A 17073-nucleotide genomic window follows, 5' to 3' on the forward strand; every position below is an offset into this window, starting at 1 on the left:
GCCAGTGGGGACAGGCAGGAAGCCCACCATGTTACCCGCACCTTGAGCCCACACAGGCCTTGAAGAGGAGGCACAAGGGCCTCATTTACATCTGAGGCTGAGGGAGAAAAGAGCATCTCCTCGGAGTACCTGTGAGAAAGTGTGGCGCTGGCCCAGCAGCCCGAGCTCTTTCCCCCATAGAGATCCGGGTCTCCAAACACATTGAAGGCTATCCTGGGAGACAGGCAAGTGTTTCTGCTCTAGACCCCCCACCAGGGTCACTGCTAGGAGGGACCAGGCAGATGGCGCCTTGTGCCAGAGACATGATCTTTAACCACCACCCAGCCATGGGGCTGACAATGCAGAACTGGCTCAAGGTTTCACTGAGAAAAGAAAACAAGTTCATTTTTAATATGTTTCATTTAACTTAATATATCCAATGTGTTACTCTTTCAACATATAATCAAGATGAAAATTCAACTTTTCTCTTTTTCTTTGTAAAGCAGGGTCTCACTGTGTAGCTCAGGCTGGCCTGGAACTTACTATCCCCCAGCCTCAATCCTGGGATTACAGGCAGGTGCCACCATTCCCAGCACTGAGTTACCTGCAGCATTTACAGCCACTCTAAGTATTGAATCCACGGTGCACCTCACCTCCCCACACAGCTCACTGGGATCAGCCACATCAAGTGTCACGGAACAGCAGCCGACTGGCGGACCTCTCTACAACAACTAAACATCTTTTCTATTGTTGTTGGATTTGGTTTGGGTTTTGTATATGAAATTAGTAGGTGACAGACTTTTTTAAAATAGGGAGCAAGGACTGAAACGCGGTTGGTAGGGCACTTGCTCAGCATGCACAAATCCCTGGGTTCATTTCATCTCTAGCATCACACAGACCAGCACATCTCTGTCCAAGTTCAAGGTGTAGGGATCTGAGGCCAGCCAAGGGCAGCTGACACCCTGATGTACACACACGACCAAACCCGTCCGAGGGGTGGCACGGCCTGCAGAGCTTTCACAGAGATACAACTGAGGTCACATTTGGGTTTTAGCATTGGTCCAGTGCAGAGGAGAGGATGGGAAGTGACAGAGGGCTACTGTGATTTCTGTTACATGGATTGGTTCTTTTCTTTTTAAGATTGATTTATTTATTATATGTGAGTATACTGCCACTGTCTTCAGACACAGCATCATACCCCATCACAGATGGTTGTGAGCCACCATGTGGGTGCTGGGATTTGAACTCAGGACCTCTGGAAGAGTAGTCAGTGCTCTAACCACTGAGCCCTCTCTCCAACCCCCCAGATGGATTGGTTCTTAGACCATAGTCAAAGAGACATCTCAGGGATGAGCGGTCAGGAACCTGCCTACACCATGCACTCATTTCTATCAGACTTCTGGGCTAAACGTGTAAACAGGAGGAACAGTAAAACACCACCCGGCAATTAAACACAAGGGCTCTGGAGCCAGGAAGTCCAGGAACAATCCCCATCCCCCATCTTTGCCACTTAATCCTCCTATGCCTCAGTTTTCTCATTCATGAAATGGGCTGAGGACCAAATGAGAGCACCGTGTGCTTTGGAGGCACAGCAGGTCCTCCGGAGAAGCCAGCCCAGTCCCTAAGCTTGTCCAAAGAGCTGCGACCAGACACAACGAGGAACTGGACAAATAGGAAGTTTGAACCCAGGATCAAAACCCAGGGGGGCAGAGCTCAGTGAAGGACTGCTTGCCTGCCTAGGATGCATACAAGGTCCAGAATTTGATCCCCAGAATGTAACAGAATTGTCCTGCCACTGACAAGAGCCAGGCAGAGACTGAAGTGGGAAATGGCCAGGTGTGGAGCCTGTCACCTGTGGGGTTTGTGTTTTGGTTTTGTTTTAGTGTTTCTCTGTGTGCTCCTGGCTGTTCTGGAACTCACTTTGTAGATCAGGCTGGCCTCGAATTTATACAGAGATGTGCCTGAACACGGTGGCAGTGTGCCAGCATACATAACATACATACATGAATAAATCTTTAAATCCACACTCCGTATTAGCCCAATATTAAGTGGTAACAGCTCAGGGAGAACCTAGAGACCCGGCAGATGCAGGCGTCCATCTGCTTAGCTTCAGGATGACGGCCACCACTGTTTTTTCTGTTTTCTTTCATGTGTATGAGTACATTGTACCTGTCTTCACACACACCAGAAGAAGGCATCAGATCCCATTACAGATGGTTGTGAGCCACCATGTGGTTGCTGGGATTTGAACTCAGGACCTCTGGAAGAGCAGTCAATGCTCTTAACCACTGAGCCATCTCTCCAGCCCGACAACCACCACTGTTGAATCGACTAACTTCGTTTAAAGGGGCCAGATATCCAGACTATAGATCTACTTTTTAAAAACTAGCAACCTTTTTTTTTTTTTTCATTTTAATTAAATAGTATCAAAATGTCAGTTTGGAACATGGCTGGATAGATAGTCCGCTGTTAAGAGCACTCCCTAGCTGCCCTTGCAGAAGACCTGAGTTCAATTCCCAGCACCCACATAGCAGCTCACAACTGTCTTAACTTCAGTTCCAGGGGATCTGGCAGCCACTCCTGGCCTCTGTGGGCACCAGGCACATAAATAGTACACATACACGCACACAGGCAAGATACTAACACACATAAAACAGTTTGTGTCAGTGCCGATGGGGGAGAATGGGGACTGCCCCATCCACAGGTCGGGTGTGCATTGGTCTTCAAGGTCCTCTGTGGTACTTAGGTCAGACAGTCATCAGGGAAGTTTCTATTCTAAACAAGGAACCAGATTCTCCCAGCCTCCTCCCGCAGACCCTCAGGGCACCGAGGTGCACTGCAGAGACCTGGGGTCCCATTTCTCATCTTCCTGCTCTTCCACATTGATTATCCCCAGAAGGTCCATGATGCAAAAGTGGAACAGGCCCCGTACAAACCAAAGCAGGCAGGGAACAGCAAAGGACAGTTTTCCTTGGTTTATTTCAAGAGAACAAAGAATCAGCCATCAAATTCTGTACAAAAACATGGTGTTAGAGTGTAGTCTGGGTCACCACCTGGGCCAGCCAGCCTCTTTCCTTTGCCTAAGCTCCTAACTTCCCCTTACCAAAACCAGGACAACCCTCCCCTCCTCCCACACAAAAAGCTAACAAATTCTGGGGAAAAAAATCATGAAAAATTAGGAGACCCTCCTGAACTTTATCCCTTCTTCCCACTGATCCAGGAACTTGTAGGGAGCATTGTGGTCACGGCCAAGGTGGGCAGGCAGACATTGGCAGACGTAGTGTTTGGCAACCATGGGGCTGGGCTGGGACCTTGGAGAAGGGGGTAGACCCCCATCGGCCCTAGTCCAGAGAACACTCAAAACACAGTTTATAAAAAATCAGGGCCAGGTAGAAGAGAAAAAAGTCATCAGAATCAAAAACTAAATAGTGGAAAGATTTGTTTTTTGTTTTTCTTCTCTAAAAGGCAAAAGGCTACAAACAGCTCAGGTCCTGAGCTCCCCAGGAGAGGGGTCTTCCATGGACCCCAAAACCCAGCTGGAGGGGTAGGGAGCCAGGAGAGGCGAGTTCTTTACAAAGTCAACTCCGGATGGGAAGGCTCATGGTCTCCAGCAGCCTCTCTTCTCTGCCTCCTGCCCTGCCTCGAGGAAGGCTGGTGAGGCCAGGGCTATGCCGGCAAGCTCAGCTTCTTCCCCTTCAGAACTGTGAAGAGAGACAAGGGGGCCTCACCTTCCACCCTACAGAGGGGCACCTCCCACCCTGAGCAAGGAGAGGGAACCCCCAGAACTCTGAGTCTAGATCAACCAGGGGTAGAACAAGAATCATGACCTTGTCACAAGGCCAGAGCGGAGGAGGCCACAAGCACACTTCGTTTCCAGTAGCGCTGACTAGAAGCCTGGTCACTACAGACATTGGTCACTAGACAAGACCGCCTACCCCTTGCTAAGCCTTCATTCCTGGGCCTGAGAACAGCCTGACCTCCAAGTTCTTGTCTCAGTTGCCCCAGACTCTGTTGCTGTGATGCTCAGGCCTGAAGCCCACGGTGCTGGGATAAGGGGCCCGGCCTTATTACCTCTTTCCTTCACACACTGATTCCTGGCCTTTAGGGTTTTGTTTAAACATCACTTTAAGATGCCCACAGGTCCTGGTTAAGGCAGGTCCTACTCTTGTCACTCCTCACTCCAAGAATGTGTGCCCGCCTTCACCCGTTCCACGCTCCTCCCATGTCTGCAGTCTTCCCGCACGGTTCCTGTGCCACCTTCCTCGGTAAGATCTAAGGGAGGATGCGCCTCGATGACCGTTTCCACTACAGCTGACACAACAGAGACCCAGGAGCTCATACAGTGAGAAGTAACGAGTCTCACCGGGCAAGAGTGCCGGCTCTTCCTGTTCTCCCCTTGCAGTAATCCAGCCTGAGCGTGAAAACCTGAGCCTCAGGGAGGCAGGGTTTGGAGTCTGAATAGGGGATGGTGGAACCCCAGAAGCCGGGAAAGGAAGCCCTGTCCCTCAAGTGATACTAAGGAATAAGCGGACCCTGGACCCATGGGATACAGGGATGGGGAGAGAGCAGACCCCTTTGAGCCAGCCCTGCACCCCAGCTACCTTTGGTGATATAGAGGTAGAAGAAATCGCAGTAGAGGACTGTCTGGACCAGGCCGGCAACGATGGCGATGAGGTCAAAGAAGCCCTCGAAGTGGTAGCGCCAGATCCAGTTGAAGAGATAGAGCGTGCGGTAGACACCCAGAGCAAACAGGTAATGGCTGGTGATGGTCTCGGCCTCCCCCGTCTTGCTCACCATGAACAACTGTGGCAAGATGGCCACTGACTCCAGGTAGATGGAGAAAGTCCAGAGGATCTGCAGAGGTAAGGGCAGGATGAGGCACCCTAGCGAGCCCACACCCCCAGGCCAGCACCGTATCCTCGCCACGGCCCTCAAACTACAGCCTGAGACGGTCGGACCCTCCCCGTGACCACACAGCTCGCGAGCAGCAGTGTCACAGGCACGCAGCCCGCACTTCACCTCCACCTCCAGAGCCGAAGGCACCCAACCCCATCTCCTCTTCCCGGCTCTACAACGGAGACCCTTTCCTACTCTTATAAGGAGGCACAGGCAGGTGCACCTCTGAGTCCAAGGCCAGCCTGGTCTACGGAGTGGGACATCCAGGGCTACACAGAGGACCCCCCCAAAAACAGACAACAAACCATACAGTTATTCCCTCGCTTAAAACCCCTTGGTGGCTTTGTTACTGCTCAGAATAAAGTTCAGACTCCAGACCTTTCCTCCTGCCTCAGGGCCTTTGCACTTGCTCTTCCCCAACATATCACCCCCTGAGCCCTCCCAACCCCAGCAGCCAGTCACTTCCTGGAACAGGCTCACCTTGGAATTCTTCCTCCAAGACCTATGACAATTTGCCTTTTCGGATTATTTGTTTTATTGAAAATTTTAAAATGGGGCTGGAGAGATGGCTCAGTGGTTAGAGCACTGACTGCCCTTCCAGAGGTCCTGAGTTCAATTCCCAGCAACCACACGGTGGCTCACAACCATCTGTAATGGGATCCGATGCCCTCTTCTGGTGTGTCTGAAGACAGCGACAGTGTGCTCACATAATTCTTTAAAAAAAAAAAAAAAAAGCAGAATAAGGGGCCAATGTCCCAGCTTCTGCAAGCAGCAGAACTCAGCAGCAGCTTTGGCCGTGCGCCTCTGGCTTTAGAGTCCAGAATAGAAGGGACCACTGGGGCCATTGATGCTGGTCAGCTGGAGCTCAGAGATTAGCAGTGATTAGGAAGAGACCGGCATCACTGAGGTGAAATCTTCTAGGAAGTGTTTCCTGAGAGCACAAAGAGGCTGTGCTCCAGAGGCAGCCGAGGTTGTACCTGGTGCTGCGGCTGGACTTGGTAATGTGTAAGCGTCACCCAGGTGGTACTGGTTTTGAAGGAATGAAGGGGTCATAAAGAGCAGCTGCGGCTCGGCACAGTGAGAGGCCAGGAAAAGCCACCGGTAAAGGTTGAGTCTCAGTTGCAGTTGACGGTATAGGACTGAAGTTGTCATGAAAAGGAACTGAGGCTGGGCACCATGAAGAGAGCCTGTGAGAGGCTACTGGTGAAGCCTAGTTGCAGCAGAAGATCCCAGCGTACTGGAGATGTCGGTACCATGGTGTGATCACCAAGAACAGCAGCAGCAGTGGAGTAGATCAACCAGAAGCCCGAGTGCTAGAGGGCAGAGCTGGAAGTGTGACCCAAGCCTGCTGGAGGAGCCCAGAAGATCCTGTGTGGATCCCGGACACTGGAGCAGAAGCTGCCAGGTTGAAGTTGTCTTGGAGACCCCAGCATGTTTGAGATGACAGAGCCGTGGACACCTGCTGAAAGCTGCTAACGGAGTGAAACCAGCCAAAGAGAAAAGTTTTTTACATTCAACAAAGATGAAAGGAGTTGGAAATCTGAAGATCGCTTTTACATTACATCAGACATGGAGACTCGGAGTTTGGAGTTTGCCCAGCTCGTTTTTTTTTTTTTTGTTTTTTGTTTTTGTTTTTTTTTTTTTTTTGGTCTTGCTTCAGTTCAGTATTTCCTCACTATGACATTTTGGAGTAGTAATGTATATCCTCTGATGTTAAAGGTATGTGATCTGCTTTTTCATTTTGATTTTATGGGGGATTAGAGTTAAGTGATTGGATGAATCCCAGAAGAAAGTTTGAACTTTTAACACTGTTGAATATAGAATATGAGACTTTTGAAGCTGGAAAAATGTATTTTGCATTATGCCATGGCTAGGAATGACCCCCAGAGACTCCTATGTTTGAACAAGTCTGTGGGGGCCAAGGAGTGGAATGTAGTGGTTTGAATATCTTAGGCCCAGGGAGTGGCACTATTAGGAGGTGTGGCCTTGTTGGAGGAAGTGTGTCACTATAGGGGTGGCCTTTGAGACCCTCCTCCTAGCACCACACTTCCTGCCTTGATGATAATGGACTGAACCTCTGACCTGTGAGCCAGCCCCAATGAAATGTTGTCCTTATAAGAGTTGCCTTCATCATGGTGTCTGTTCACAGCAATGAAAACTCTAAGGCACTAACACATGTAAAAATGTTTAAGGAAAAGGTGTATGTATCTTTTAGCTCGCATATGTATCTGTGCCCTACATGGTGCCTGCAGAGACCAGAGAGAAAGAACATCAGATCCCGAGGAAGTGGAGTTACAGGAGACTGCCAGCCACCATGTGGACTCAAGCCCCAGCACTGGAATATCAGCTAGTGCTTACATGGCTGAGCCATCTTTCCAGCCCTATTTATATGCATGTGTGTGCACCAAGTATACGTATGTGTATCATGTGTGCTCAAGACAAGAGCACATCAGATTCCCTGGAACTGGACATTTAGGCATTTGTTAGCCACTGTGTGCTGGGAGCTGAAGTCAACCACGTCTTCTGCAAAGATCAGCACGTTAGGTGGCACATGCCGCTAATGCCAGCTCTCAGGAGGCAGAGCTCTCCACAACTGAGGCCAGCCTGGGCTACAGAGCAAAGTGCACGGCAGCCAGGGCTACTCAGACAGACCTTGTCTTGAAATATCAAAGCGAAGGGAAACCAACCAAACCAAACCAACCAAACCAAACCAGCCAAACCAAACCAACCAAACCAAACCGAACCAACTAAACCAAACCAAACCAACCAAACCAGCCAAACCAAACCAACTAAACCAAACCAACCAAACCAACTTAACCAAACCAGCCAAACCAAACCCGAAACAAGTGATCAACCACTGAACCACCTCTCCTGCACCCTTGTTTTGTTTGGGGGGCTTTGTTTAGTGTTGTTTGAGACAGAGTTTTACTACATAGCATGGCTGGCCTGGAAATCACAGAGCACCTCCAGCTTCTCAAGTGCTGCTCTTAAAGGCGTGCTCTGTCAAACTTGGCCTGTTCACTTTTTGGTATAAAGCTGGCCTGTTGTGGAACCGACAGACAGCCCAGGCCAGAGCTGTACCCAGGAATCACTACAAATTAGTCCATCCTGTCATGGCTCCTTTCTGTGAATCCTATGAGGCCTGGAACCTGTGTCTTGTTCACCCCAGGGTCCTCAGCACCAAGCACAGCTCCTGAACTAGGGATTCGATGAGTCACCCAGAGTGAGCACCTACAAAGTGTGCCTGTGTACATGTAAGCCACCCCAGGGAGCATGGACAGCCACCTTGATGAGCAGATCATCACAGCCCTTTGAAGGCCCTGCCCTCTGAAAGTCCCACCTGCGGCACACGAGCAGCTGAACACCCGGAACCTCCCCTCCGAGAACAGAGGCAGGTGCTGCTGGGGCTTCTTTCTCCCCGGTTGTTTTGGCTTAGAGGACAAAAGTGAGAAAGACAGGACATGCTGGTGACAACCCAGGGACCTCTCTCTCACCACGAGACACTAACTAGCTTCAGCCGTAGTATTTCAGGGGGGTCCGGCTCTAACCCTCACTGTACCTATGAACCAAGTTCCTGAGGACCCAAGGACTAAGAACCCCAGTCCTGGCAGGTGGACTCCAGGCCTCCTGACCGTCCAGACTCCTCCAGGCGGTCTTTGGAGAAACAGACCATTAGGCTGATCAGCACCCAGCTCATCCTGGGGTGACGTGCCTGGCTGAAGCACAGCATACAGAAACCAGGCCTGTCGCACCAGAGTTTGATATCTAAATTATTTTTACATTTTCTGCATGTACTTCACATGTGTTACTGTGTTTTTTATTTTGTGTGTATGTGTGAGAAAGACAGACAGACAGACACTGACTCACACAGGCCAGGCTGTCCTTTAACCCAGGGATCCACCTGATTGAGCTTCCTGAGTGCTGGGATTGAGGGTGGGAGCCACCGTGCTCAGCTAAATGTTTTCAGTTAATGTGTCTGAATGTTATGTTCATGCCCTAGTACCACAGAGGTCAGAAAAGGGGACTGGGTCCTGGAACCCGAGCTAGACGGTTGGCTTCAAATGTGTATGTGTATGTTAATATGTATGCTATGTTAAATATGTATGTGCATGTTAATATGCATGTGTTAAATATGTATGTGTATGTTAATATGCATGTGTTAAATATGTATGTGTATGTTGAATATGTATGTGTATGTTAAAACTGAACTACATGCTTCTAAAAATGCTCTGACTCATTTCTCTCCAGACCCATGACTGTTTTTTAAGATTTGCTTTTATTTTTACTTAAGTGTATGTCTACATGTCTATCTAAGTGAATTCCACATACACGCTGGGTGCCTCTGGAGGAAAAAAGCATAGGAGCCCTGGACCTAAAGTGACAGGTGGCTGTGCACAGCTGACACAGGTCAGGTCCCGGGGACCAAATTCTGCAAGAGCAGGAAATACTCTAGTCCAGAATCTGAACTCGGTTTTGTTTTCTTTATTTTTATTCTTCTTCATTCACTCATTCTCTTGGCTGGCCCGAAACTCACTGAGATCCACCTGCTTCCGCTCAGGATTAAAGACAGGCGCCCGGAGAGATATGGCGGCACAGGCTCGTAATCCCAGCTCTTGGGAGACTGAAGCAGGAATATTAGTTTAAACCGGTGGTCACTCAGGCCTACACAGCAAAATCTTGTCTTAAAAGTGATTTCCCCTCTTCGAGTGTGCTACTTACTAGCACAGACTCAGAAGAACCGCCCTCTGCCTATCCGACCTCAGTCTCCCAACCTGGAAAATGAGTCCAGCAACCCCACCTCAGCTGTGGTAAGGAGTAAACCCACGGTTTGGGTAATGCCCCGTGCAGCTTGGTGCCAGAGGCACATCTGTACAGTCGGGGTCAGCTGGGCTACACCTCGTTCTTCGCTCTCACTAATACATTCTGAGCTTTGCACAGCGGCAATGCCATAGCCAATGAAGTTTATCCAAGGTGCTAACTGAAAACTTTTCTCCTGGCACGGTGGTAGCGCACGCCTTTAATCCCAACACTCAAACGCAGGAGACAGAGACAGGCGGATCTCTAGAGTTCGAGGCCAGCCTGGTCTGGTCTACCGAGCAGCGGGGACTATAGAGAAATCTCATTTCAAAAAAATAAAAAAACAAAAAGAAAAGAAAAAAAGAAAGAAAGAAAAAAAGAAATGTTCCTAATATGCCAGCATGACAATTGGCACTGGTAATTTTTGACAATCCCTATGGAGACATAAAAATAAGAGAAGGAAAAGAAATATATCTTGAATATGTGGCTAAAACTTAACACTAGGTGTTTCGGAGGACTCCCGAGCTTCAGCTTCTGTTGAAAACCTCGCATCTGAGCACCCAGGGCCGGCTCCCTGGACAGGAGCGCACTGAGAGGGAAGGAGTTCCTGACGACTGCCACCCGTCCGTGAGGTGACACACACAGACCCAACCAAAACACCAGAGGGCTAAAAATCAAACAGGTACCACCCGGAGGTGGAAGTGTCACACATGCTGACTTGGTCCCTTCCAACTGAGGCAAAGAAGAGACAAGTCATTATAGTAGAAATAGGAGCTCCCAATCAGGGGCTATAAAGTGCAGCTATAATCCAGGCTTACAAGCAAGAGGATTGTCCTAGGCCAGCCTTGGAACCGTAGTAAGCCCCTGTCTCAAAAACCCAGTGGATGACAGTGGCTCGACAAAGCGCTGGCCCCGCGCTGGCCCCGCGCTGGCCCCGCATGCAGACCCGAGGCTTTATCTCCAACACTTCCTGAGAGGAAAGAAAACAACTACAAATCTGATGTGGGTCTGGATTTAAATCAGGTGGCCTCACTCCAGAGCTCGGCTCGCCATTCCTAACCCCAGTCAGTTCTTACCGGACTAGGTCCCCTGGACATCCAGACAACTTAAGGATCAGTTTCCTCCTCTGAAAACTGGGGTGCCGCTCTATACGAACTTAGCCCGCCAGCGCACGCTAGCTCCTGGGAGCAGCACATAGCATGCAGTGTTGTGACTGTGTTCCCAATGTCTGCCACAAAGCACCTCACAGGGTCTGCTGTCAGACACTCTGCCCCAGCAGAAACCTACCTCCAGAGGGGTGAAGTCATGGTTGACCAGGAACGCCAGAACAGCAGTGGGAACAACGAGGAACTCCACCCGGAAAGTGTCGTGGTTACCATCATAAGTAGCTTTGAACTTGCTGTAGATCATCCACACCGTGGTAAAGGAGCACGCTATGTAGACCACCTGGTAAGAGGGTAACAGCACCTCAGCTCACACGTAGGGTAGTGAGACCCCACACTCCCAGCCCATCTCCCTCAGACCATATGTCTAGGCCCAAGCCTCCTGATCCCTGGCCTGGAACCTCGCCACAGGGGGCTGACTGCAACTCTACCTTCATGCAGGTGTTGTAGAGTGAAATGTAGTTGGTGAACAGGTCCAGATATCGGGCAGTGAACACCACAGCAAACAGGACTTGGCTCTTCCCTGAAATGCCTGGTTGAGAACGAGGGGCAGGGAGAGGAGAGCTGGAGGTGGGCTACTTGGGCAATAATAAACTACCATGCAGCGCCGGGGCCGGCCGGCTGGAGCTCTAGAACACAGCGGTCCCCCAAAGGCCTTTAAGCCTGAGCACGGCCCTTTCCCACCATCCACAGCCAGGGGGCAGCCGGCCCCAAAAATACTCCAGACCGAGGCTCCATCCCAGGCTAGGCCTCGCCGGTACTTCTGTCTCCTTCAGGATCCCCTGACAGTCTGGACCTACACTGGGACCTAAGGAGAGCTCTGCCTGGCTTCAGCCTCCCAGTCGGTCACCTTCCTCCCGCTCCCTTCCTGGCCTTCCACAGTCCACGTCACCAACTCCCAGCCACCTCCCCGCCTGCCATGGCTCCTGGTTCCCGGCCCCGGAACACCCATGGCTGTCCCAAAGGGTGCTGCAGGAGGTTGAACTGAGCGCCCCACCAAACTGTGTGTACCCCTTAGTCTAGGGAAAGGAGCTGACCCCCTGGTGACCCTAGAAGAGTGATCCCCCAGCAGGCAGTCCGGGAGGACTCTAACCTGCCGAGCTCCAACCTTCCCGGTGCCCCAGGGCGGCCCGCTCCCGCCCCCTCTCCGCGGGGGGGGCCTCTCACCCGCACACGATCGGGACTTCCAGATTTTGAGCAGTAACAAGATGATAGCTAGGAGGTGGGAGAGGTCTCCCAGGAATCGGAAGAGGTTCATGACTGGGGGGTGGGGGGGACTCGGGCAGGGCTGAGCTGGGGGGGAGGCTGGCCGGCCGGGCTGCCCCGGAGCTGCGGTGCTGCTGGGTTGAGGGCGGGAGAGAAGCCCTCCGGTAGCTCAGCTCCGTGGAAGGGGCTCTGGGAGGTGAGCCGAGGCCGGGGCTGGTGCTAAAGCTGGCTGGGAGAAAAGGGAGGAGGGCCGAGGTGGGAAGGGAGGAGTCTGGGCCGGAGCGCCACCCCAAGGGCGGGTTGGCTCTCTGGCGCCCTCTGCCGCCTGCCACCTGCCTTGCAGAGTCGTATGGAATTCGGCTTTTCTCAGCCTCCTACTTGATGGAAGAAGGGTCTTTAGGGTCCCACATTCCCAGGTTCCTTCTCTTTCGTAAGGGAGTCCACCTAACCTCTTCCCTTAAGCAGGAATCCTGGAGTTTGAGTTCTGAATCTAGAGACCCTAGCGCTGCCTTGGGTGACAGCACAGCTTGTAATCTTAGTACAAGGAGGATAAAGCAGAGGGGCCCCCAGGTCCAGGCCTAGGGCTGGCTCCACAGGGACAGTCTATTCCTGCACGAATTATTAATGCTAATATTGATAGTGACGACGACGACAGCAGTCCTGGAGAGTAAGACAGTAGACTTCTGGCTTTGTGATATCTAGTCCGATTCAGTGAGAGGACCCAGGGCCCACTGCCACCCACCCACTAGGATCCAGACAGAGCCTACTGCCTCTGCGATCACTTTACTGCCCAACATTCTAAGCCGGGAATCTACACCCATAATCCCATCCTCCTCAAACCCAAAATGTCAGGTCCTGGCTTTCTGAGAAACAGTCAGTGTGACCTGTGTTCTCCCAGATCTTAGGGAACAAGAAGCAGGACCCCGATAGTGTGCTTGAGGGCAGAAGTCTGAAGCGATCGCTATAAGCCTGGTCCCAGCCCCTGCTCCACACATCTTCCCCCTACACAAGCATATCCCCTCTCTTCCCACCTCCCCCTCTCTCCCCCCACCTCCCCCTCTCTCCCCCCACCTCCCCCTCTCTCCCCCCACCTCCCCCTCTCTCCCCCCACCTCCCCCTCTCTCCCCCCACCTCCCTCTCTCTCCCCCCACCTCCCCCTCTCTCCCCCACCTCCAGCTTCCACTCTCAGGGAGCCAGGAATCCTGAAGCACTCCTCCCAATGGTACAGATTCTAAGGACTGTCCTACCAGGGGCAAGATAGGCAGGTGACATTATGGGACCTCAGGGACTAGGTTGTCTGTGTCTGTGACAGGAGACCATTTTCCTCCAGGGAATCAAGTGACTTGGCCCTCACCGATCAAGTCCCTCAGTGAAGAACTTGCTCAAGATCTGGCCCCCCAGGTGTGAGAGAAGACTAAGTTGGAGCCTGTGGCCTGAGAAAGGAGGGCTGGTATCTAGAATCCTGGTTCCGAGAGAACAGGCAAGACACTGGACCCCAAATCTCAAACAGGAGATCCAAAGCTCAGAACCCAGGGAGAGTCTGGACCCCTGGTTTGGAGGCGGGATGGCTGGGATCTAAACCCTGAGGTCACAAAAACTAGTGCCACAGTCTGGGTACCTAGGCCTGAGAGAGAAAGGCTGAGTGTGGACATCTAGGTCTGAGGGAGGAGGGAATTGGGAGCCTAGCCCTATGGGCTTAAAGGGGGTGCTGCAGTCTGAGGTAGGAGGACTGGGCTCCAGCCCCATCGGTGGGGAGAAGGGTCTAGTCCCTTGGGTATGAGGGAAGTGGGCTGGCATCTGGACATCTGGGTCCAAAGGATTTGGGACTTGGAGTCTAGACTCCTGGCTCCAAGCTAGACAGTCAGCTTACATCCTGCCTCGGGCCATAAAACTCACAGGATAGGTCTTGGTATGGCTGCGGTGCAGAAGAAGGAAGGGGCCAATGGCAGTGACCACCCAGCCCCCCAGGTCTGAAATGTTTCTGTACCAGTGTCCTTGTCCACCCACCTCCGCCTCTCCCCTTCCATCACAGCCCCTCAGTCCCATGTCCCATGAGGAAAACAGTCTTGGAAATGGGGTAAGGGCTGGCCCCCTCCCTCAGACCTAATGGGAGGAGGGGTCCCTAGGGAAGCCAAGAGGGGGGTGGCTGTGGGTCTCCTGGCAGGGAGGGACGGGGACTGAATGTTAATCGCATCCTGAGTGAGTGTGCGAGAAGAGAACAGCGAGTGTGTGAGTCCCTCCCGCTCTGGCTCCTGCAAGCCTGCAAGCGGCGGCGGCGGCGGGCCGCTGCTGTTGCCACCAGCCACCCTCGGCCTGCGCCCGCAGCCTCCTCGGCCAGCAGCGCCCTGTTGAGGGGTATCAGCCTGGGTGGGTCCGCCTGGCCCCCAGGGGTCTCTCGTGCTACAGCCATCCGGTAGGTGAGGATGTGGGTCTTGGTGTGAGGCTGGCTGGTGGGGGGGTGTGTCTGTAAAGGCTGCAGCGGCGGTAGCTGAGGGAGGAGGGGTCCGTCTGTCTGGACCGACCCTGCGCCTCCTGCCTGCACCTTACGGGCCCCCATCGGTTCCCTGAGCCCCCAAACCTGGATGGATGGTGGGCACCTGGGTTCTGTGCCTCCTGCCTGCATCCAGCCGAGAGTCTGTATGTCCCCGGATGCCTGTGTCCTCCTGTCTGTCCAAACAGCCACTGAGAGCAGCGACAACACGCCCATGTTGGGGCCCTGCGCAAGCGTGTGTGTGTGTGTGTGTGTGTGTGTGTGTGTGTGTGTCTCCCTCATCAAGCTCCGGGGGTGTTGAAGGGGAATCCCGGGAAGTGAGATTGTGTGTGTGAGCATCTGCATGTGTGTTTCTGCCTGTGCTTGAGAGTGGGGGCACTAAAGGGGGGGGGTCTGGAGGTGGCCAAGCAGGGAATGGGCAAGCAGGTCCTCTGATAGGCAGCCTCACGCTCCTTATAAAACATACACACGAGCCACTGGCTTCAGAGGTGACCCAGACAGACAGAGACAAGGGAGGGGGTGCTGTGAGCACAAAGGGGGTGCCAATAAGCTAGGGAGAGGTAATGGGACATGCCAGCCAGGGGAGGAGCCCCGACTGAGGCCGGCAGAGGGGGGCACCCCAGGTGGGTGGAGGGGATCCCCATGGGGTCAGGCCGCAAGAGGACACCCCGCCAGCCTCCGCAATGTCCGGGGCCCAACTTCCAGCGCAACATGTGTAGCCTCATCCTTGCCTAGTCTGGTGGCCGCAACCTTGGGGGACAGGGCAGGGCAGGATCAAGAAGAGGAGGGACTGAGCCGGGACAAGCAAAAGGTCCCCGCCACTGCTGCCTGCGCTGCTGCTGCTGCTGCTGCTGCTGCTGCTGCCTCCGCTGCCGCCCTGGGCCTGGCCCCCAACCAGCTCCCCAACACTCCACGGAATCTTTGGGTCTCTGGACGCTAGTTCCGGTCCTGGCCCCCCAGCAATTTCCCCCAAAGAACAGGGTCATGAAAAGGTAAGGCTGGGGTAGGGGATGCAGGGGTGGGGGTGGGGATATGGCCCCCTCCTATCTAGAGCAGGGAAAGTTGGCCAGGGACCTCAAGGAGGGAAGGGGTTTGAATGCAAGCAAACCGAATGTCTCTGCCCCCTTGTCCCTCAGGGACCGTCTTCCATCTGCTCTCGCGTGTGTGCTCTCTCTCTCTTTCTCTCACTGCCCCTTTCTTGGGTTGCTACACCTCAAAACCACCCAAGCCTCCTATTCCTGACAGTTACCCTGTCCCCAGCTGCGCATAGCTGAATCCCACCTCTGACAGCCTCTCCACCTCACCTTCTCTATACCCCTCCTCGATCAGTCTCCCCATGCCTGGCTCTCCCTCTCTCCTCTCCTTTTCCCCTCCCACCTCAGAGCTATGAGTCTGCTATTAATACCCCTGCCAAGGACCTTGAGGGCGTCCAGTGACCGGCACCCAGTCCCAAGAGGCCACCCCTTCCTCAAGGTTCTAGAATGCCCTTCCAGGATTGGGATGGAGATGTGTGTGTGTGTGTGTGTGTGTGTGTGTGTGTGTGAAGTGGGGGGACAGGAAGCTCTCTGCAGCACAATGAAGGGGAGCTGTTGATCAAAGTATGTCTCCCCATTCCCATGATGGATTAGGGGGCTATGGAGACAGAGACTACCCCATCTCCTTATACCATGGTCAAGACATGAGGGGAACGACTGGGAAGGCCAGAGATAGTGAGCTGCAAGGATGTTGGGACTGATGGGGTCTGAGGCAAAAGGGAGGGGCTTCTTAAAGGAGAACAAGACAGGAACCAAGACTCCCAGGTGTTGGGATAGGATGAGGCCAGGATGCCCGGGCCCTGAACAAGAGATGAGTGGATTGCAGTGCTGGAATGGGGGGGGGGGGGGTACCTGCCAGGCCAAGTTCAGTCGGGAATTTGGGGAGGGTGAGCACTCCTGACAGAGCAGGCTGGAGGTAGGGGTGTTTCTTAGGCCGCTGTAGAATAGAAAGAGAAGGCTAAACTCACAGGGTGGAAGTCGGTGTGGACTTTGCCAACCCTGATGTGAGCTCTGGGGACTTTGTTTTCAGAGGACTGATAATAGGGGTGGGAGGGCTGGGTGGAAGGGTTGCCCTCAAGAGCCCTTTATGTGAAAACACTGCCTCCCAACAGGGTGGGGCCGAGGCTGCCCTCCTAGGCCTCACAGTGACAAGGACCTTGGGACCCCCCCCAATAAAAAAGCAGAGGCCAGGGGCTGCGAAGTGGAGGAGGGGGCTGGTGGCTGAGCAGCCACCAGAAAGGGAGAGAACCAGTATTAACCCCGCGGGGGCCAGGCCACAGCTGTGTGTTATTTTGGGGAGAAAGGGGGGCTATTCTGAGCAGGGACTGAGCCAGCTGCTTGGGAGGGAAAGGCAATGGAGAGGAGGCACAGGAGGAGGTGTGGCCTCCAAGAGGGGGCACCCCCTTTCTCTGGGGAGACAGGGGCCCAGGACCTCCAGAAAGGTGGGGTGGTGATTTGTAAGATGAAGTTTCTAGCCAGGGTAGGGGGTATGGGCCTTTGCCCCAAC

General features: G+C 53.2%; 1 protein-coding gene across 1 annotated transcript; it reads right to left on the minus strand.

Moving 5' to 3' along the window:
- Positions 1–2954: 2954 nt before the first annotated feature.
- KDELR1 (KDEL endoplasmic reticulum protein retention receptor 1) lies at positions 2955–12285 on the minus strand. The gene is made up of 5 exons (XM_080908364.1): positions 12003–12285; positions 11267–11367; positions 10960–11118; positions 4581–4833; positions 2955–3680 (listed from the first exon to the last, which is right to left on the minus strand). Exons 1-5 carry the CDS (start codon positions 12091–12093, stop codon positions 3646–3648), a joined length of 639 nt encoding a protein of 212 aa, XP_080764490.1. The 5' UTR covers positions 12094–12285; the 3' UTR covers positions 2955–3645.
- Between the last annotated feature and the right edge of the window lie 4788 nt (positions 12286–17073).

This window comes from Micromys minutus, assembly GCF_963924665.1.
Source record: "Micromys minutus genome assembly, chromosome: 32".
NCBI classification, from domain to species: domain Eukaryota; kingdom Metazoa; phylum Chordata; class Mammalia; order Rodentia; family Muridae; genus Micromys; species Micromys minutus.